The sequence below is a fragment of the Enoplosus armatus genome, chromosome 13 (assembly GCF_043641665.1).
Source record: "Enoplosus armatus isolate fEnoArm2 chromosome 13, fEnoArm2.hap1, whole genome shotgun sequence".
Lineage (NCBI taxonomy): Eukaryota > Metazoa > Chordata > Actinopteri > Centrarchiformes > Enoplosidae > Enoplosus > Enoplosus armatus.
Window position 1 is genome coordinate 6,880,490 of NC_092192.1, and position 23,102 is coordinate 6,903,591.

The window sequence follows — 23,102 nt, forward strand, 5'->3', positions numbered from 1 at the left end:
CAAATGACGTGAACAATCAATAACAAGCTTAAATCCGGCCTCAAATTACTCCTAATTTCATCCACCATGGCAGATAGTTGCTTACAAAGTACTGAAGGCTGCAATAAAGAAACTTCATTATTGGGAGGACAAATTAGGATACTAAGTCAAATTTCAACACAGCAAGAACAAACCAGAAGCAAAAAAACCTGTCTCAAAGTCTGAAAAATGTGTTTTATTATGTTTATACAGCATATTGTTATAAGTATACATTTTTTTGTTTAAATTCACAAAATTTTTTAACATATCCCTTCTGCTTTTTAGGTGAAATAAGTCACTAGCCACAATATGATCTTGTCTCAGAAAAGAGGAGCTCTGTTTTATGATGGATCTTCCATGGATTATTTAGCTGGAGTTGGGCAGAGTTAAGTCGTAAATTTATACTCAAGTGGTCTTTTAATTGGGTATCACATACAAATAAAATAAGAGACAAATGCAAGCATGAAAACAACTTAAGCCTTTGGGAAAACAGTTGATGTTACACTGTCCAAACGGGGTTTGCTCTGTCAATCCTCTTTAACTGCTCTCATTTAGAGCAAAACAGTATATACACTGGACTGCACTGCTTTTATCTCTGCTCATTTGTTAATTCACACATCAGCTGCGTCATTTTAAGAGAAGGCTTTAAATTCATATGTCAGCTGCGTCATTTTAAGAGAAGGATCAAAAGCACTGACACTTCATTCACGCTGACACACGTCACAGACAACAAAGCATTCGAAAGTGATTTACTTTCTGTGGCGGGCGAAGTTAGAAAAACCATGTGGGCGCGAGCCCAAGATGAGCTGTCAGGAGAGGGAGCGGAGAACAGTTCAACTCTCATTTTTAAAACACAGCTCTGCATTTATCTTCTATTTTCACTCGCTACCGCTGTCGTTCAAGCCATGAATGAACCATAATGAAAATGATAAAGTACTACCATTCAAGAAAATCTGGAAGTGGCAAGCACTTAACACTTAACAAGGAATGATACTGGGACAAAGGATAACAGTGAGCCGATTTAAGGAAAATTAAATGCTGATTGAAATGAATACAGTATTATTTCCTTGGTTCAGCTGGGACTCCCACATTTCTTTTCAACTAACCCTGTTCTCCACTTTGAGACCCGCAGTCCAAGTCTATCCTGTCCCATCCTGGTGTTAATATTTACTTTCTCATAACACTCCCTCTCCAACATTGGAGCACAAATGATTAAAATAAAAGCTCAGAGCTGCCTCGCCAGGGAGTCATGATTCATCAGTGCAAAGGAGACTTGGCGCTGTTGCAGCCTGTGACGTCTGTGAGCCCAAACCTACAGTGTCTCTTAAAATAACAGAGATATAAAGCTGGAACAGATCAGGGATTGTTCTGTATCAGCTGCATCTGTGGCCGACTTGAAGATTAACGACGATACAGACTCTGAAAGTTGTTTTGACTGTCAAAATATGCTGATTTGGTCATCAACCTGCCCTTTCCAAACAGCCAAGTTGTGTGCACACCAGCAGACATTACCAAAAAAAAAACAAAAAAAAAGGAAAATTTCCAAAGGAAAAGAAAAAATCTGTAAAACTCAAACACTAACAGCATCAATCCAACCAAACAACAAAGATATATTACAAATTCTGTTAGCAATAACTTATTTCACATCATGCAATAAAAAAGTAAAATTAAGGACAAGAAACACAAATATAAGATTGATCCCCCCCCCTCGTTTTCCTCAAATGTATTGGCAAGCAAGTTAATGTCCATTCTGGTTTGGTTGTTCTCTGGATCACTTTTTAATTCTTCCTTTTTTTTCAGGGTGGCACTTGAGTTCTTCTGATATAGTTGCTGTTTTTTTTCTCTCGATGAGGTAAAAATGAAAGACTGGAGTACTGGGATGATGAAGAGAGGGTGATGGAGAGGAAGGAGTAGAGAGCGAGGGAAGCTCAGACGTCCACCCAGCTCTGCTCCACGATGGCCGTCACCCTCTTCTCGTACTCCCTCTTGTTTTCCTGATAGAGCTGTGCGGCCTGACTGTTGGCGGGGCTGTTGGGGTTTGGCTCGTCCAGCAATGACTGCGGGAAAATGTGAGAAAAGTGATGAAAATATCCATTTATCGCCCGTCTTACCAGCATTAAATAACCAGGACAGATTCTCTGAATGGGGAGGAGTATTGAGAAACGTACCTGTATGCAATGCAATGTATACAGCTAAATGGATGAGGTCATATAGCTTTATGTATATACACTATTCAGGAATATTATTTCACGTTTTTCCCCTCCCTTGGGAACAGAAAACGTAGTTTGTATTGCAGCATCAACTTATTTTGAATTGTTGGAAAATATTTTTATAATGTGTTCACACGAGACGGACAATATCCCATATAGATGACATGAACTGAAGTGCAGTGCAAGTAAAACATTTCTGATGAAGATCACAGATGTCAAATGGCCCATTTGAAGACTGTAAGTGTGCTTTGTGTAAAAGGCAGTCAAACCAACCAACCTGGATGGAGGTGAGTATGGACGACACATCGTATGTGGGGCTCCAGCGGTTCTGAAGGATGTCTAAACATATACTGCCATCTGCGTAAACTGGTAAACAGAGAGACAAGACATTCAACATCACAACATGTCATTATATCTATATATTGTAGCCATTATGTCTCTGTGCCAGTGTCACTAAGATACGTTATACTACATTTAGTAAAGACTGAATGTACAACAGATGCTTTTTAAAAGAAAGAAGATGAATCTAGGAGGCCGTAACAATTTCTTAAGCTAGTGGTATGTTTCAAATGATGCACGATTTTGTCGTGTTAGACTACAGCACTGTGGAAAAACACTGCAGGTCACCAGGACAGGGTTCCCACAGTAAAATTCAAGCACTTGTCAAGGTACCTTAACCAAAAGTCATTATCATCACATCTAAATTGTTACTATAAATGCAACTGTGAGAAATTAAGTTTACAGAATTCCTTTATACCCACAGCAAATCAATGTATATTTGAACTTTGATTGTATGATTCTTTATCGTTTGCTGAGACACCAGGAGACAACAATGACGACAGGATCGTTTCATTTCAAATATTATAATATTTTTGGTTTACATGAGTGACAGTGCAGATGAAAACCAGATTATGTTGAAAATCAAGCATTTTTCCAAGAAGTTTCATAGAATTCAAGCACATTCCTAACCTTCAAAACATAAACCAAACTTTCAAGACTTTATATGAACCCTGCCAGGAGCTTATGATGTGGTGGAATCAGCAAATACACATAATGAAACCATAAAATAAAACATGCAGCCCAAGAACTTGGAACATTTTTTGGTTGCAAACCCATCATGTTGGCTGTACCAACACACACACACACACACACACACACACACACACACACACACACACACACACACACACACACACACACACACACACACACACACACACACACACACACACCTACTTCATATACAGTTTACTGCCAGCCTTGCTGATTTAACCTACTAAATTAATTTCACTTATGGGCTGGAAAAAGAGATGAATGGGAGGAAACTGCTTGAATGAGGAGGAAAGGAGAACTTGGAGCCACTGAGATAATGGGAGGCACAAACTGTGCAAAAAGGGCTACTTTAATCCAAACATTTTGTGCTTCATACACCAATAAATGTAAAATGTAGACGTTGGTTATGAATAAAGTGAGGGCAGACATTTATTTCTATTTTCAAATACATGGTCTGAATCAGTGACTGTGTGTGAGGGCAGCTGTGGGGCTTACCATTTGGGTGAAACATTCTGGAGACAAACCGAACTGTGGGAGGCTTGTTTGGGTACTCCTCTGAAAACTCTATCAGCAGCTTAAACGTTCCTGCAGAGAGACAGAGGGAGAGTGGGGTAGGGGAGACAGAGCGAACAGAGAGAGAGAGAGAGTGTGTGTGTGTGAGGGGCGCACACAAGTAATTTTGTGACAAGAATACAGATGTGACGGATGGACGGGGTCAGGGAAAGCGAGAGAAACAATTATGTTACTAAAAATACAGCCGGCTCGACTAGAAAGAGAAGCTAATCCTTCACTGAGGCAGAGTGTCGACTCCGCAGGCTAAAAGGAGAATAAAGGAGGGAGATGACTAACAAGAGAAAACAATAAGCCCTGAGTCAGCACTTCTCCTGCCTGACCTAAGTCATAATTACAAGCAAAGAAAGTGTATGAGGAAAAAAAAGTGTGTATGTGTGCATGTCTCTTGTACTGTATGTATTACATACAGCAGAACTGCAAGTTTGTTACCAACTGAACACGTCTAACGAGTGTTCAGCTGCTCAGTAGGTAAAACTTGATAAATCATAAGTGCATGTAATATAATACATGAGAAAATGAAATAACTAATAATTAACTTCCTCCACGAAATAGCCAAGCTAAATATGACCAAATATCTTCACCTTATTTAAATTTTGAGTCAAAAATACAGTGGAGTTTGTTATGCATTTGGACAGTGAAACACTTTAGCACGTTAGCTTATTCACTTGAAATAAATCAGTGATTATGAGGTTTAAGAGCAAATTTGCAGCTTTAATTTGAGAGTGTTAAAATCCAGATAATAGGGACTGTAGATCATTCAATACAATGTAATCATGCTGTCGTTCTATAAATTCCTGTTCAAGTTAATTCCGAGCATACTGTAATTAGAAACCACACTAGAGTTTGGTGTAAGGGGGCGTTCAGATTGACTGTAGCCCTGTGTGATAAAATGCAGCCCTCTCATTCACGTGAATGGAGCCAGTCCGAACACCTTTAAAAACAGCCTTAAAAGCTGAAAGGCAGCTCTTTAAACTCATCGTTATCGTTTCATTACAAATCTAATATGCTTTTATATTGAGCCATAACCTCCGAAAATGTGTCAGTCCACATACTCACAAACTGCACTGTAAGTTAATTTAGAGCGAGTAAACTTGTTATTACATGGTGAAAAAAACTCCCAACTATTTAAAATACTACACCCCCAGATATCCCGTTTGTAATCATTTTATCTCTGAAAATATATATTTATAGGTGTGGGAATGTTTTTGAGTGTGTGATTTTGTGATTGATTGCTCGGTGTGTGTAACCCACCATCGCCCTCTTGACTTTTTGGCTGTCACCCTTTTACAAGACACTGCTCAGAAGGCTGTAATACATGGATCTGAATAATGCACTCCACAATAATAACAGTGCAGGAGAAAGTTCAGGCAAATCCAGAGTTTGGATAAATGTGCTCCCTACTGAGGCTGCACTTTATGGGCAAGATAAATCAAGATGGAGAACTTACCATCTTCAAACGGTGTTCCCACAGGCCTGCAGAAGAGAGGGAGAGAGAGAGAGAGAGAGACAGCAACAAAGTTATTTCCAAATTCCAAACATCCCCACTGCTACCAATGAGGCCTTGGCTTGTAGAAAAATAACATAACCATTACAATCTATCCTTCGAGGACTTGCTCTGCATAGACACCAGAGTCTTTATTTACTCAGCTCTTCACATTCACACAGTCTGTGTAAAGGGGCCAATTAAATCAGCTGCCTACAAGTTTTACATTTCTGGCAGCTTCCCCTTTGACTTTGAATTAGGTGAGGAACTGTTAGCAAGTCTATTTCTATTTTAAACCCAAGTGTGTTGCTCTTGTTTGTTTTTGTTGCACCTTGTTGCTTCTTGTTGAGTTATTAATTGCTTTCTAGTATTGCTTGCAATTTGATGTTTTAATATTTTGTGCTTTGACTTTTCTTTGCTTTTAGTGTCTATGGTCCTCATCTGCGAAACAGCTTCAATAATCTTAAAACATAACTTTTTAGCTTAGCATTCCCTTAATTGATTTATTGTAATCTACCCTCCTCTACTGTGCTACATTGGTCTCTGTTTTTCCATGTTTCCATTTTTCCAATATTACTCTCTCTGTAAATTACCGTTTATTTTCATTCTGTTGTTGTATTTTATTGTATTGTTATATAAATAAAGTTTGATTTGATTTAATCCTACTAGTATGCTTTGTTTTTAAATTGAAAAGAGTTTTAAAAACACATGTTCCTTCTTTTGTTCTCCTTTCAATTACACTTCAATTGGGAACCAAGTATATATATATATATATATATATATATATATATCACAAATGTTAAAAAAAGTTTTGGTTTGGTCTTTATTGTTGTTTATGTTCTTCCATCAAACACCTGCTGATTTCCCACACTGCTCTGTGCCACAATCAGGGCTGTAATCAGAAATACTTTATCTAAAAAGCAGGAGAACATGAAAAACGAGAATGCAAAGGGTGGGTGGGTTGGGGGGGATCTGTGCATCACAATCACAGTGGCACAGTTAAGACAGCAGGGCGGAGTTGGATTTAGAGCATGACTCACCCAAAAATAACAGCGTTCCAAAGCATGATGTTGTTCTCTGATGGTGCTCCACTCACACCGGTGGGAGGATCTTCTTGAAGTCTGGGTAAGACGGAGAGAAAGAGGCACAAGGAATAAGACACAGAGACAGGCAGGGAGATGGACAGAGAATCATGGTAAGAGAAAGACAGGGAAGGACAGACAGCAAGAAAGGGACAGAAGCAAGAGGCAGGGACAAAAAGAAAGGCAGGAAGAAAGAGGTGAACATGGATTAAAAAAAAGGGACGGAAAAGGATTAAAGAGGGAATAAAATTGGAATGGAAAAAGAAAATAAAAACAGAGATGAGGAGAAAGAAGCAGGAGGGAGAGAAACAAGGATGGGAGAGAGCGTGAGGATTTTAATTAACACCTTGACTGCAGGATAATTATCAGTCAAAACACGAACTGCTGTATCAACGTGGCTTCAGTAGACAGCCAGGCCTGCAGGATCAACTGCACACTGCCCGTCCTGCTGTCACATGTCAGTTAACATGAGCTATACCATCAACACCCATCTGAAGCACTACTGTACTGTATCAGCATCAAAGACCTGGTGGTGCTAAGCACTGTAGCCACTCAGTCAACCTCAGACATATATACAAACCCTGAGAGAAAGGAGAGGCACCCTGATGTTTTTCTATCAATACGTGTTTTTTCTTTCTCTCCATTGCTGATCTATTTGAAACACTGATGACTGAGCTGAAACCTGGGTCAAAGAAAGCTCTGGACATTCGGTGTCTGTTCTTTTTCCAGGAAAAACAATCTGGTGCAGAGGAAGTGTTTTACATTTGCAGCAGCAGCAGTGTGTTTGGAATAAATGAAGAACTGGGTGGTTAACAGGAGCAGTGAAGGACAGAGAAATGTCACCTGGAGAAACTCAAACTCCAACAACATGCAATCCAGAGAAATGGTGATAAAATGATTTGTTGATTGATACGTTGATCGACAGAAAATGAGTCAATGACTGTGTTAATAACTAATTCATTGTAACTTTGCAGATTAAAAATGTTAACATGTTGTTGGTTTCACTGATTCATTTGCAAATAATTTTCCTAATCATTTAATTTAGTTGATCATTTAGTCGATTAAATGTAAGAAAACAGTGAAAAATGTCAGAGCCCAAGGTGAAGTCTTTTAAAATTACTCAACTATAACCAATAGCCCAAACCCAGCAGTATAAAACTGAGAAAAGCAGCAAATCATGACAAAACAGTATTATCGATTTACAGTTACAGTTTACAGCTCAAATGATTCAAAAGACAACCCAAAATAATCATAGATGGATTCATCATTAATTGAAAATAATCATTAGCTCCAGCTCCACGAAGAAAACTGCCCTGTGCGGTTTCACTGACAAGTGATCTCTGTGAAGTGAAGTGCAACAACGCAGCACAGCAACAACTGCCTAGCAACAAAGACATCAACAAATCAAAACACACAGATGTCGCAGGTCAACATTTCAAAGTAAGTTTCTGACAACAGCCTCTGGTTTGTTCAACTATTGACCAGTGTAGGTTAAATAACAGGTGACCAATAAAGGCAGTGTGTTGAAATGAACCTCACTTCTCAGAATAGACAATTTGTTTTGAGGATCCTTTGCTGAAACTCAAGGTACATTACTGTGTCAAATTAAAAAGGTCTTGGTTCAGATCACCATTGCATGTAGGCCAAGTCCAGAATCACCACAGACTACTTAGGCCTACAATCCCATGCCTAGTACAAAAGCTGGTTTAATAAGAGCTTACAGCTATAAAACATGGTAGGCTGATTTGTGCATCTGTGTGCGAGTGTAGATCCATGTCCAAGTCCCTCGCTGCAGACAGACCCTCTGCAATTAACCTCATTTACTGTAATCTGCCTGAGCTGCTGGTGGAGGGCTGCTCCACTCAACTTCCCTACTAGACAGACTGAGAGTTACTTTATTTTACTTGGAAACTGGGGATTACTGACCAGTCTGCAGAAAACAGATTAGGGGAAGTAGTGGCCATTCTTGAGCACAACAGTATGCATATGTTTGTTTTTCTCAGCTTTTTTCCTCTGTTTTATATCCTTGTACACTGAGTATCTTTGACTTATAGACCGCTGGTCAGGCAAAACATGACATTTTTCACAAATTTCCTAAATTTTAAAAGGCCAAAGAATCAAGGAATATATCAGTTCAGTAACTGACATACATATACGACTTGTTTGACTAAGGTCTGATTGAAATGATCTAGTTTAGTGAGATCAACCATCCGGGGTTACAGAATGACAAAAAAACTAAACACAACACTAACATTCAACGCCAATAAGACTTCATCTGTGCTAAAATAGCTTTAAGCTTTTAGCATTTAATAGCTGGAAAATGTTACTTGTCATTATCAACCCAAACCAGCCTATCTTACGAACTACTGAAGCTATTATAGCTGAATCCAAAAGGTATTGAAGTGGAAGGTGATGGTTGTTGGTTTCACTAATGAAAGTAATACTTTACTGAACAGAATCTGAAGAAACTGAAGATGGTTTTTGAACTGTTCATTAAACTGAGTTAAACAATTGCCTATTTCTCATCCAAGGTACTGAACCAAAACATCACACCAAAGTGTTGCTGTCCAAACAATCACATAGCTCAGTTTCAAGGCAGATATTGAGCAAATAATCTGATTTACAGATCAAACAAGGAAGGTTAGACAATATCACGCAAGGCTGAGTTCAATCAGCCTGCCTCGGCGTGGACACACAGGCTGATCCAGGAATGTGCCATTGTGTTTTCCTTGCCTCAGTGTGTTACAGTTTACCACCTGGGGACTGGCACAGCAGAGTTGAGTTACAGTGACACCTTATCCGCCCTGCTTCATCGGCTGTTCTTAGCAGAATAGCTTAGGATCTTTTTTTCCATTGACAGGTGTGTGTGAATGACACACAAACGTACCGTGGGATGCCATATGGAGCAAGGCAACAGATTGGTGATGGCAGGTATTACAAGCAGCCCCTTGCCAGGTGTGATTCTCCCAGGAAACCCAGACATATTCTTCTTGTCTTCACAGCACGTGTTTGACAATATAATCATTCACACCAGAAGGATATTGGAGTCGTTTAAATATACTAATAATTCAAAAACAAAGTACTAAGAAGAGGTGGCAGGCACATATCTGGCCATCCTAAATATTGAGATGTTGCACCCCCTGACCGCACACACAAGAGTTGTGCAACACCTGTGAGCCACGTTGCTGCCTGGGGGGGTTGAAACCATAATGTTGGCTGGCTGGTTGAGTTTAGCTACATTTTCAGCAGCAGAATTTAAACCCACATCGTGCAGACTGCGCGGAGTAATTAGGATAAATACTGTCACATTTATCTTCTAACCAGGGCCAGTTCAGGCAAGACAAAGGGTTGGTTAAATTGTTCACAAGCCTCTTGTCCAGCCACATTAAGCCCACCTCAGGTAACCTTAGCTAGCCGAAGTTGCACCTACCCTGACAAACAAACTAGCCAGACAAAACCGAAAGACTAATGTTATTCCCCAGATATAAACTACTGCATAAAAATCTAACTGCTTTCTTCGGATATCGTCAAATAGAATTGAAAACATCCAATCGTCCCTTTGTCAATCCCACAGATGCCATGTGCAGAGACAAACCATAAGAATGAACGTGTTTACTTCACAATAATTACAGCCACGCTTTATATACTGTATTATTTGCACCAGCAGCTAACGCTAAAATAAGCTAAGCTAGCTACCGACAGCTTCATCCGTTAACGCTGCTAGCTACACACACACATACACAAACAGAGGAGATGACAAAAACGTTGCGGTACCTTTTAAAATCTCTCATAAGCCGTCTCCTTGCCGGGGTCGACATTATTCAAAATTGATTTAAAAAAACTAAACCAGGACCATAAACCGAATACTATCCGAAACCAAATCCGGCGTTTCTTCCGCTTGTAGCCCTTTTCTTCTTCTCTCAAAACAACTGGCTAGCTAGCTATTTCTGGTGACGTCGGTTGCTTACAGTGCTGGCCAGCAGAGGTACAGCCCCTTTTATGTCAGAAATGTACTTGTGTATTTCTGCTGCTATGAGGTATAAGATACATCTAACTTTGTATTCATCACGGACAATATTTGAAATGCTATGTTCATGTTCTGCAGGCCAAGATAACCAGCAGTCTGTCATCATCCCATAGAGACATTTAAAACACATTCAAGCCTTGAATGTGTGTGCCATGTTGTCATTATAATATCTGAACTCTAAACACCCATTGTGTCACATCCTAACATAAATACACTATATTGCTGCAATATTGCTCTATATACATTTTTTTGTGATAATTAAGTATTTTTTCTTGTTAATCTCATGCAGGTCACTGTAAAATCCCTGTATGATATTAGTCCCTACAGTGATATGAGTGTAAGGTAAACACAAGATAAACAAAATATTACAAAAAATAAATATCAGATGAGACAGGACATCCCTACTTTAGCCTGAGCTCTTTGTCTTTCCAAAGAAAAATCTTAATAACAGTCATTCAAACAGAGACTCTGGGTTAGGGACCGCCTGAGCATTTGGGTCTGTGCCCGGTTGGCCCTTGTTGTAACCATCCATGCCTGTTGTATCACCAATATTTATCATTTCTATAGTGACCTATGTATTGTCCATGATACACAATAATGAGTTTATAAGGACCTTATAATCAGCCTTTCCTTCATCTCTAATGTTACACTAGTCTGTGATATTCCCATAATATTCTCACAGGTAATTACAATGTGACTGTGGACCTCAGTGACTTACTGCACATTGCATATATCACACATATATCTACAGTACATATATATTGGCATTGCACATAACTGTCAACTGTGTCTGTTGCTATGGTAACAGTGTAATTATTTTTCTAACTTTCAGAACACACACACACACACACACACACACACACACACACAGCGCGGTGCATGCCAGTGTGAGCTTCAGTGCAAGTGCATCAAAATTAAAACACATTGCATAATTCTTCCCCAGTCCAGTGTCACAGGGAAGAGTTGTGCAACATGTTTTAATTTTAATGAACTGAGCAGTATCATTCATGTCACCCATCTCTTGATGTGCGTAGAGAAAAGTCTGTTAAAGAAGATGCGACCTGTCATCCACCTAATACAATCACCCCACCTTGACTTCAGGATCGATGACAGGTGAAAATAAAAATTAATGTGCACCAGTCTAATAATCTACTCAGCAGTAAGTGGCTTACCTTAAATCTACATAATCCATCTGTAGCTAATGCACTCTGCCTGCAGGGTCCTGTCTGTAAAGTGATTAAGTCAGCAAAAATATGGACTGACTTTTAAATCAAGTACTGTGACTTAACTTGTTGATGTCATGCTGCAACTGTTGCAAAAATGTGATTGGACTTTACAAAAGACAAATAAAACAACCTGGTAGGAACAAATCAAGAGTGATTCATATTTGATAAAAAGTGATAGTATTTTACACTAAAAGAGTAAAATATAAAGAACATATAGTAGAATAAATGAAATCAAAGGCAAGAGAATAAAAATGATCTCAACCTGTCATCAGTCCAGTTAATGTAATATAAGGAACAATATTCCAAAGTTTAGGGAACACAAATGCTCTCTCAGCCTGCGTAACCCAGAAGATGATTTTCATTTATGTTTTTTCATTTAATTATCAAAATGTAAATGATGTAGAGATGGAGTTTGATAGCAGAAAATGTTTCCGGGATCTAACATGAAAATGGTAAATGTCAGGTTTTAGGATGAGCCTCTCAGACTTTTATATGGCTTGCTGCAGAGAAGCACCCTTTTCCCCGCCTTTCCATTGCAGCTATCGTACAGGGAGAGAGACGCCTCATAGAAAGGGCAGAGGTGAAAATAAAACTGCACCACATTGCAGTGTAGCTGTAAGACAGGCTGCCTTTTGAGTAGGGAGTTTTTCTCAGTTCAGAAATCTCACTACACCACACACACGGCCTACTGCAACAAGCTCTCAGGAAGTTTATAAAAGGTATTGTGGGAAATGAAGGAACTCATTAACTGAAGATGAAGTGGACGGGGAAGTTTGTGGGGAAGTGAAAATCCCAATGAGTTCAGAAGAGGAATGTAACGTCATTGATATGTCACTTCTCTACAATGATGATTGGGAAATCATCAGAGTAGAATAGACCAGTAGAAAAAATACAGCACAATATACCAAAACATAAAAGAGTCAAATGATTTCGTGCCTTCCCCTCCATCATACTTGTTGATGTGTGATCACCTTTGTGTGTGTGTGTGTGTGTGTGTGTGTGTGTGTGTGTGTTTGTACAGCAGTGGTCCATGAAAATTACAAATAACATGAGATAATGCTAACCGTCCTCGCTTTCATGCTCGCGCAGTTCTCTATGATTAGGACGATATTGTAAATACAACAGGCCCTATGTAAACACAGCACTCTGTTAGTGTGATCATGCCCGCAGTTAGGGAGGAACAAAGGGAAATATTTGTCTGCCAATGCTGTCGGATGTTTTTGCCATGTGTTTTAATTGCTCGGTGGTGTTCTTGTTTTGGATGTATCATTATTATCAGAGTTTTTGTTGTGTGTTCTGTTTCTCTCTACCTTTCATATCACCTCTTTCTGTAACCCCCCCCCTTTATCTTTCTCATCTTTCTTTTCTATTTCATTTCCTCTCAACAACCCTCCTCACCTCTTTTATTTGATGCCTGGGCTCCTTTGCCTTATGTGATAATAAACTCAATATCTTTGGGTTTTGTACAGTCAGTAACCGATTAATCGAGAAAATTGTTGTTAGATGCAGCCCTAATGTGTTCTGTCTTAATCTTTGTCAATTCCATTTGAATGAATATGATTCCTAAAACAGAAAAATCAGGGAGTGTGACTTTATAGGCTAATGTAAACAGCTTGATTACACTATTTGTATGGGATCATTGGCAGTGATGCATGTAAATGATCTGGTAAAGTTACTGCAGTCTTTTGCATGACTTTATTGTCTCTTCTTTTTAGTCTTTAAATGGCAGAAATTGTTGCAGAAAGTGACCAAGGTCACATGACACAGCTCAATACTGTGAGTTAGTTAGAGCACCAGTCCCACTGCAGGGCTTCAGTGAAATCCCACTCAAAGATCCAGCAAATATAACTGTCTGTTTAATCTAGATTAATCATTCTCTTGACCAATTCCCTGCAGGAGTCCAGATTGCAGCTATCAATAGACCCACCGCCCTGTTAGCATTCCACTATTGTGAGAATGTAGGTCACACGTAGACAAAAGGGCCTGGCCACTGTGTAAGTCTTTTCTGGCTCCCCAGGAATGAAAAGCATGATCTTTATGTAATGAAAAACACATTTACATCATGTGTTGCTATCTAGGCTCTTGGGGGAGCAAACAGGTTTATTTATGGGATTCTATCACCAGGAGAAAACTTTATTTTATCAGCTGTGAAATAGTGTTTATGCAGGGAGGTCGATGAGGACTAAGAAACTGCTTGTGATGGATCAGGTCTTTAATCAACAATGGAACATTTTTAAAGCTTACTCATGTAGAAGTACTAATAGTTTGTTTTGTAATACTCTGTCTGACTGCTTTGTGGAGAAAAAGTGACCCCATGTCTGTCTGTCTGTCTGTCTGTCTGTCTGTTGGAGGCTGGACAAAGGCCTGGATCCAGCCAAAATAGGCAGGAAGAGAGTATCACTGCTGAGCTCAGGTGCTTTTAATAGAAAGGGCAGAGAAACGGTGCATTGCTTTCTCTCACTATAAGGTACAGAGAGAGACCGTAATGTTTCTCTTTATCGCTCCCTTTCATAATATACTGTATATGAAACATATATTGTTATTGGGCTATGATACTGTAAATTGCTTTTACAACAGGGTTATAATACATTTCCCCTCTTTATTCTGCCAATTTAAAAATTCCTGTAGTACTTCAAACATATGTTTTGAGTAAAGTTTACCTTATCTTTTTTAGCCTAAAACTGCTGTAGAGAGAAAACATATGACGATACTGTATAATAGTGAGAAATTAAGATAGTCAAGTCCAAACCTTTCTGCATAATTCTACAGAATCATTTGATAATATGCAAAATGCATGAAAACTGATATCTAAACACCTACAATGACATACAAAGCTCATCTGTTGTTGCATGTTTGTATCTGTGCATAGATGTTAAAAGAGGGCTGATATTTCAGAATGAGCTATTCATTTCTACTACGATGGAAGCTCTCTCCGATCACAGCTACCTTAAATGGATGGATTTAAAATTAATGTAGTTTTCATTTACATGGTAGGCCTGCCTTTTAAAAAGTGTAAAAATATAAGTATTTCTTCACAAACATTCACAAAGTATGTTGGTTGAACCTTATTGTGCCATAATGTATCTTTCCCTCCCTTTCTTTGTTCTGTGGATGGAGAGGTCACTCAGGCCTTTTTACCTCACTCATCAGTCTTACTCTAATGATCCATTAGTCTCCACAGAAACCTGCTTGCGGCGGCTGGAAGACTCCAGTCTGAGTGTTAGGGCGGAGCCGTGATGGAGCCATTAACGTGTACTGTGGCCATCAGGGCTAATGAGGAGCGAAGCTTTAAGATGGTACAAGCTAATTGTCTCATTAGAGCTGCGATGTCTCGTTACATCTGCATGGGCGATGGTGGTAATTAAATTACACAGCTGACTGGGTGAGTGTTTGGGCAGTCGGTCAAGCCAGCAGCCCGTTAGAGGCTCGGTCAAATTTTAGGATCTGTGAAGGGCAATGGTGCTTTCAGTGGCGGTGATGAAGTTTAAATTGATTAAAATGGTGCCTTCATTGGATCTGGACAAAATTAGACAGAATCTTTTCATAAGATGGTGTGGAGTGAAAAAGAGGTGTGTTTTTTTGCAATTTTATCAGGTGCTTTATAATCAGCTGTCTCCTTAATTTCTGATTTTCTTTTAGTCACTGTGGATGTGGCAGTGTCTGTCAGTTGGTCCACCATTTTATAGTTATATGATCAGTTGCCATGAAATTTGGTACAAACATCCATGTCCCAGATGGGATGAATTGTAGCAGCACCACCATCAGGTATTTATATCACAGGTATATAACACATCAACTGATATGGTGAACATGGTAAACATCATATCTGCTAAACATTGTCATTGTGAACACGTTAGCATGTTGACTTTAGCATTTTGCTCAAAGCACCACAGAGCCACTAATGTGGCAGCAGACTCATAGTCTCATAGTCAGTCAGAGGCAGGATGTCTTAATTTCAGTGTTCCAGTATAAAACATTGTGTCTCATGGCTGACCACAGGACGAGATAAAGAGAGAACTCCCAGTCATCAAAGAAACCACACCCAAGTTTCTTTTCAAAGACAGCTGTTATATTATTGACGCTTCTCAGTATCTCTTGTGGAACTTTAAAGATGCACAAAACCAAATGCAAATCTACCACAGTCGATTACTATGAGTTGCAATTCTTCACTGATGCAACAACAGGGCTTTTTGTTGCAACAGTGTACAGTGTGTATCAGTGAAGCATGAAAAACAATGAGGTTGTACCCAACCCTGGGTGGCGACAGAGTATCAGAGACAGAGAGTAATTAAATGTTAATACACTCACAAACTGTTGTCTTAGCACCAGACCACAAATACAAACTGTGCAGGTTGCACCCGTGTGGCCTTCTGTCAATCTTCTTTCTTTATAAATCGAGTCTCAATCAAGACTTTGGGCTCTCCACTTCTAACAAGACTTGGATTATTGTTTTCATCATGAGAATGGGGAGTGTTTGTTTGTTTGACTCACCGCAAATTTATGTTGTGGTTTAATTTTCTTCTCAAACAGCGCAGATCATTCTGGGAAAATAAGCTGCACAAGGTGCCACTGAAATGAACAAAACAGAGCGAAAACAGGACAGGACAAGACAGAGGGAGACAGAAGAAGGATGCATCATAAAAAATGTTGGAGGCACCTTGCTTGCAAAACTGAAAATATTTATTACTGCTTCTGATGTGCTGAAATCACCACATGCACACATAGACCAAAAATGGCTGAAATATGCAGACAGAGACAGGCAACATATTTTGAGCTCAGGCAGCAATGATTCAAAGCTTATTTAATGTGAATCCAGCCTGAGAAAGAGCACTCAGCTTCTTTTCTTCATTAGTACTGCATGTGTCATTTCTGATGACTCCCACTAGTAGACAGTAAAATGTGCATTATGTAGTGTACATGTTATTTACTGGAGCAAGTTATAAACTATATAGAGCAAAGTGCAATTAGTCAAAACATACACAAGTAAATAAAAAGCACTAGTACACAAAAAAAGCCTCTTTCTGTGTATGAGGCTGAGCTTTCCATGTTTTGGATTATGATGGAGTATAACTGCTTATACATTGGTAAACACAAGATATGTCTCCACTAACAAGGCTTCTTTCTTCTTTCTTCTTTTCCAAAGTCTGTCCTCAAAGTAGCTGAGGATGAGCAGCCTGGACGTCCTCCTTGTCAACACCAGATGGAGCTCAAGATATCAGATGGGAACAGCAACCTGCTGTTGTCATGGTATCAGGTGTCCTGGAGACACAATACTGGATGCTAATTGGTGGAAAGAGAAAGAGAGAGAGTAGAGGTTGTTGCTCTTTCTCTTCCATTTTTTTTGTTTTAAATCTGTATCTCTATATTTAGTCTGACATGTGAAAACATCACTAACATTTGGTCCAAGAGATAAGATAGATGGAGTGCATAATGTTAGAAAACATCTGGTTATAACAGTGGAACTAAAAAGAATGAAGATTTTATAATCATGGAAAATGTAGTGCAAAATGTACCCAACAATGTAGTACTATGTATGTATTTATGTGCCACTTTTTAAACACATTTAAAGTTAGTCTTTTAGTCTTTTTCTGTATTGACATCTGTTATTCATATGACTGCAACAACATCCTCCTAAAAGTGATCATAAGTGTCAGCCTGTCTTATCTGTAGTAAATGTATTCATTCATGATTAAAATCTACTATGTTCATTGTATGTATCTGAAACTACTATTGAATAAACTGTAGCTTCCTCTCTGTATCTGTCTGTATGTATCTGTCTTTTCAATCAGTGTGTCTCTCTGTCTTTCTCTCCTGATTTAGAGTTTCTCAAGGTTATGCAGAAGGTAATCATCACATGACTTCATAATGCACCACTGATGTAATGTTATGTATGTCTGATAAGCTGTTGTTTTACTACCAGATGCACAATGTCTCTCTGTCCCACCCCTTCCAGGGTTTTGACTGGGTCTGTTCTCCTCCTCTCCTCTGATACCACAAACAGTATCATCCCCCAACTATCCAAAACAACCCATTTATCATGATCCTTTCCTCTGCCACATCACAGACAAACACATATCTCTGATAGTGTTGTTTAAAAGAGGGTTCAGCCATTTTATCCTGATGGTTTGGCATCAGCATCAAACAGGCGGTCTGCATCTGCTTGCCTGGAATTAAAAGGGCTGTTATCCAAACCTCCTTGGCACACACAGAGAATTTAAATTTAGATGTTGAACAGCAGCAGCAGCAGGTACCCGAATAGCGGGCACAACAACAAAGACTAAGGCCCACTGATAAATTGCAGCCGTTTGATTGGTGGTGATAAAAGAATCATGCATCCTGGCGCATCCTTAACGGCACACTGGAGCTCACAGTGGCTCCGTCCCGCCTGCCAGAGTTGTGTTACTTTGGATTAAGCTCCTGTATTGTGTTGCCTGCCTCTTTATGCAATGATGGTCAACATGTCATCACTCCCATATCTAGAAACAAACCATTGGGACACTCTGTCATCACTGGAGACATGCATGGGGTTGGGGGAAACTAAATGATGAAAGCTTACCAACTGTGTAATCCACGTGTTAAAAATGTCTTTTCCTATGATTCAGTTTTGTTTACATTTTGGAACAAGGACCAATCACTTTTATTACATATAGGGAGGAATGTAAAGGGTTTCCCTTATTGCATCATCAAATTAAATTCAGATCAGACAAAACAAGTGTTGTCTCACATAAGATGTGGCCCCTTTCTTCATTTCTATCTACTTGCAACAAGATCTCGGCTTAAAGCCTCACATAGATAAACTAAATAAAGGCACTTCTGGTCACATGAGGAGGGTGAATGAGCAGCTGGGGTGTGCCAGGTTGGACGACTGCCTGGTCCGCTGGCCGGGGAGACCAGGACCACAACAATCAGACAGCCAGGATGAGCTGACTTCCAAAGTGATCGATGAAATGTTAATGTGGAAAACAACGATCCAGAGAACACTTATCATGATCTAAAATAGGCTACAGGGTCACTGTTTAAGAGACTTGAAACCTGATGAAGTGGAGGGTTATCAGGAGTCACACTGCTGTGGCTGTAATGTGAAAAACTGCATCATGATCCTGTTTTTTCTTTTTTTAAATAATGAACACAAACACGATTGAGAGAATGGAGATAAATAAAAAGAATGATCTGAAATTCAAGTCTGAAAGTGATTGTCATGATATAGAGGGAGTTTTCATTTCAAGGATGCAGCTAATGCCTCTGCTCCTAGTTTGTGCAGAGCAGGCAACTGTTGCCTGTTTTCACTGTGAACCTGCAAACAGAGATTGTCAATTATGAGGAGAGCTTTTTGAAAATGTGGATGATTACATGGTTTGTTGCAGAAGAGGCTCAATCAGGAAAACAGAAAAAACACAGTGCAGCAGTGCCTGGTTCTGCCTGGCACATTTTTTAAAATAAAGAACTTATTGAGAGATGCACCATTACAGCACACACAAATCCCCCGTGTGACTCCTGTAGGAGGAAAATAGATTTGATTTCTTTTAAAATAGAGCTGAACCAAAGTGGATGATGTATTCATTTTGATTTCAGAGAGATAACGTTCCCCTTACTGGGGCTGAAGAATAACAGATTGTCGATTACACACATGATGACTGTAATCTGCAGGACAATTGTGGTTATAACTAAACTAACTAAATGTTTTGAAGGTATTTTTACTTCTTGACCTGATGTTTGATGGTTGTAGATGATGATAAGAGCATTTATCTGCAAGTAATCAACGTTCTGCACACTTTGAATCTCAGGTTGTGTGCCAGCAGTGGAACAGTAAAACAAAGCGACCTTCCCTCCCATTTAATTTGAGCATATTGCTCACCGCCTCCGCCATTTGTCACCCTCTGTCATCTTGTCTGGTGTTTCATCTCGTTTATAAAAGGAACCTAACAGGTTTCATTTAAGATACGATGATTATTAATTAAAGCAATGCTTGTATGTGCCTCAGTGCGTCAGCGAGCATCCCTGAAAGGAAAGAGCAGATTCAGGCTTTGATCACTACTTTTATTTGATGTGCGGCGTCTTTCTGTGGCAGAGACTGAGGTTTGCATTTTGAATGGCCGGCCAAAGGAAATATGTTGTAGCTGGGTTTGTGTCAAGCTCGCTCTCTCTCTCTCTCTCTCTCACACGCACACACAATCACACACAAGTACACATACAGTAGAGAAACTAGAGCATACACTCAGATTGAAGTATTCCTTGACAGCATTTTGTTTTTTTCAAACTCTGCTTGCATCATCCCTCTGTAAGTCTCTGGCACAGGTTATGGGGGCCTGCTGCTAAGTAAAAGTAGCAGCAGTAGAAATACTCTGTTACAAGTAAAAGCACTGCATTCAAAACTTTACTTCAGTAAAAGAACAAAGGTATTAGCATCTAAATATACTTAAAGTACAAAAAGTAAAAGTACTCGTTATGTAGAGTAGCCCATTTCAGAATAATATATATTCTGGATTGGATTATTGATGCATTAATGTGTACATCACTTTAATGTTGCAGCTGGTAAAGGTGGGGCTCATTTCAACAGCTTTACATACTGCTGGGTAACTTGTGAATTCCCCCCCGGGGATCTGTAAAGTATTATCTTATCTTAACCTATAATAATACATTGTCATTTACTTAGTGATTTATATCTTGTGTTATTAATCCAAATCTGTAACTAAAGCTGTAAATAAATGCAGTGGAGTAGAAGCATAAAGTAGCAGCAAATGGATTTAGTTTTTTTAGTTTTTAATTTTCAGTTGAGGCTGGAATTTTGAAAGGCATAAATCTCAGCACTTGAAGTAACTGATGAGTGATCAATAACCAACAGGGGAGCAGATAAACAGACATGCCACATATCATTTATGTTTGGAAAGGCTTGTTTATAGCAGCAATCTTTTGTCAGAATTTTGCAAATGAGATTTATTTGAGTCTGAAAAACCTGAACCTTTCAATAGTCCCTAATGTCAGCCCCCTGTACAGTAGTTATAGTTCAGCTATACAGTTTACAGTATCACTTTACAGATTTTGTAGGTTAACAGGATATGATCATAAATAGTAATTGACCTGGTGCTTTCCTGCAGTAATATTCAGTGTGAATTTAAAGTACTGATATGGAAATGTGTAGAGGCAGTGCACAGGCGTATATAGACCGCAGCTTGCTGAGGTAAGGAACAAAACATTTTCTCCAAAGAACATGCTGTACCTGTGATTATCTCTTTGCAGCCTCAGACATGTCTATCCTGTTCGTATTATGGAGTCGAAAAAACAGGAATTTATTGTGTCAGTATTTTTATTTCCCCTGGAGGAGTTTGATTTTAAAAAAAAACACTGAATCACTGAATCACAATCTGAGGCTTGATCGAATGTCTTTCACTGGAAAAATGAAGACAAACTGCTGACAAAAAGGGTTTTACATGTTATCCATGTGCGTTTCTTAAAGTTCAAGGCTATTTAATCATTCAAAGAAAGGCCTTCTTTAACAGCATGTTTTTATAGGTCTATATAGAGCTTGTGCAAGTTTCCATGTAAACACAAGTCGACATGTCCTATGACAGACGGGCTGAAGCCAGAAAAGGCAAAAGCAAACAGATTTCTTTTTAAGAAAAATACTTTGTGTTTACATTTCCAATAAAGCAGCCTCTTTTCACCATGAGAGCATATGATCAAAATGAGCCTGATGTTGGCTGTTGATGGGTCATCTTTAAAAAAAGAAATAAACAGGTGCAAGGGGTTATATTTTTTGTTATTGTTAACAAATCCCATGAAAAGACCTGTCTCCCTCTCAATATATTCTGACTCCCCATGCTGTCTGTTGCTCTCAGCCCCGAGCCCGTTGGTTCCTACTGAAGATGTAAATCTTGAAGAATGGGTCACAAATATACAGTGTAATTTTGAAAAACAGCTGGGCACTGTAGTTTTTAAGCAAATGTTTCACAAACAGGACCAAATAGTGCAAATACAGGGACTATTTTTAGCAGTGGATTACTACACATTTGGTTGCTGGTGTTTTTATGGTAGCAGTGTGTGTGTGGGATTGGCTTAAAATAAAATGTTCATCACAATTTAAGAAACAATAATGGAGGTCTATGGCACAGAGGAATAAACTGTATGAGGCTTTGGATAAACAGAAAGACTTGTTAGTAGGATGAATTGCTGGTTTTGGCCTCTTTTTTAATGGTGCCTTTTATGGATTGATTTTCAGCCTGATGAAAAAATACCACCAGGCTTTAGGACTGCATGCGACTGGGATCAATGACACTATAAACATCATGTGATTGAATAACATATATACATAACTATATAAAGTGAATCTCATGGGCACAAATGTAGAAGTTAGCGGGATAAGCTGTTGTCTTGTATCTTGTTTACCAGATGTAGGCTACATGTGAAACACTGACGTCATGGCCACACCATAAAATTCACAGCATGCTTCCTGCGAGCGATGATGTATTCTGTCTCTCTCTGGTGTGTGTTGGTAACTTCTCTATTAACCATTGAGCCAATAAAACTGCAGAGGAAGCAGCGCTCTGGACCAATGGCAGAGTTGCCGTCATCGGTCTCCGGTACCTATTTGTGTCTGGCGGCGCTCAGCTGCTGGGTCAAGCTTGACTCAATCAACCGGAAGTTGGGTTTTCAGCATCCATTTTGATTGATGCTGTTTCGCTTACTTCTCATTTGTTGCCATGAAAATTTCATTTTCCAAAGATTTTAAAGATCTACAACATCTAAGGTTGTCCTATCATCAGGTAGGCTTACCTAACAATCCCTTAGGATCAAAATGTATAGATCCTTGTGTGTCTGTGTGTGTGTGTGTGTGTGTGTGTGTGTGTGTTTGGTTGGAAGAAAATTGTCACAGATGCCATAAAGAAAAATTAAAACATCCAAACAAACAAATGCATATACTCCACCATCAACCTTTATCTGAAGTTGGCTGCTTTGTATTATAATTGTAAGCATACAAGTTAGTACTTTTCTAGCCAAACCAGGTGAAAAACTCAAAAAGGCATGGAAAACTCAAGACTTCAATGTTTTTTTTTTTTAACTCCAGGCTACAGACTGTGGTATTGATGTGGCTATATTCATATGTTATCAGGTACTTCTAGTTCTTGAATTTTGACCTCTTGAGACTGGTTTAATCCTGGAGTCAGGAAAGACTGCGCCTGCAAAGACACAGATAGGTAAATAACATTAAAATGTCCTAAGAAAACCAGGTTTCCAGCTCTCCACAATTTGTGACGTTAAGCATTTCGCTCGTGAGCAACCATGCTTTTATTTTGAAGGCCACAGCCGGAACTGCAGTGTTGTATTGCGGACAACTTCACACCAACTGATTTCCAGGGTGGATCGCTGACTGACGTCTTTCCTTCCCTCCCTCCAGTTTCAATTCAGTCAAATCATAGCGACCTGGCAGCCAGA

General features: G+C 39.2%; 1 protein-coding gene across 2 annotated transcripts; it reads right to left on the reverse strand.

The window, feature by feature from the left end:
* Positions 1-193: 193 nt before the first annotated feature.
* On the reverse strand, positions 194-10,331 carry ube2b (ubiquitin-conjugating enzyme E2B (RAD6 homolog)). Of its 2 annotated transcripts, XM_070917074.1 has the most exons (6): positions 10,194-10,331; positions 6,378-6,458; positions 5,302-5,327; positions 3,777-3,866; positions 2,506-2,594; positions 194-2,075 (listed from the first exon to the last, which is right to left on the reverse strand). In XM_070917074.1, exons 1-6 carry the CDS (start codon positions 10,235-10,237, stop codon positions 1,947-1,949), a joined length of 459 nt encoding a protein of 152 aa, XP_070773175.1. In that variant the 5' UTR covers positions 10,238-10,331; the 3' UTR covers positions 194-1,946. The 2 variants fall into 2 exon arrangements, with proteins under 2 accessions (XP_070773175.1, XP_070773176.1); XM_070917075.1 differs by lacking the exon at positions 3,777-3,866.
* Between the last annotated feature and the right edge of the window lie 12,771 nt (positions 10,332-23,102).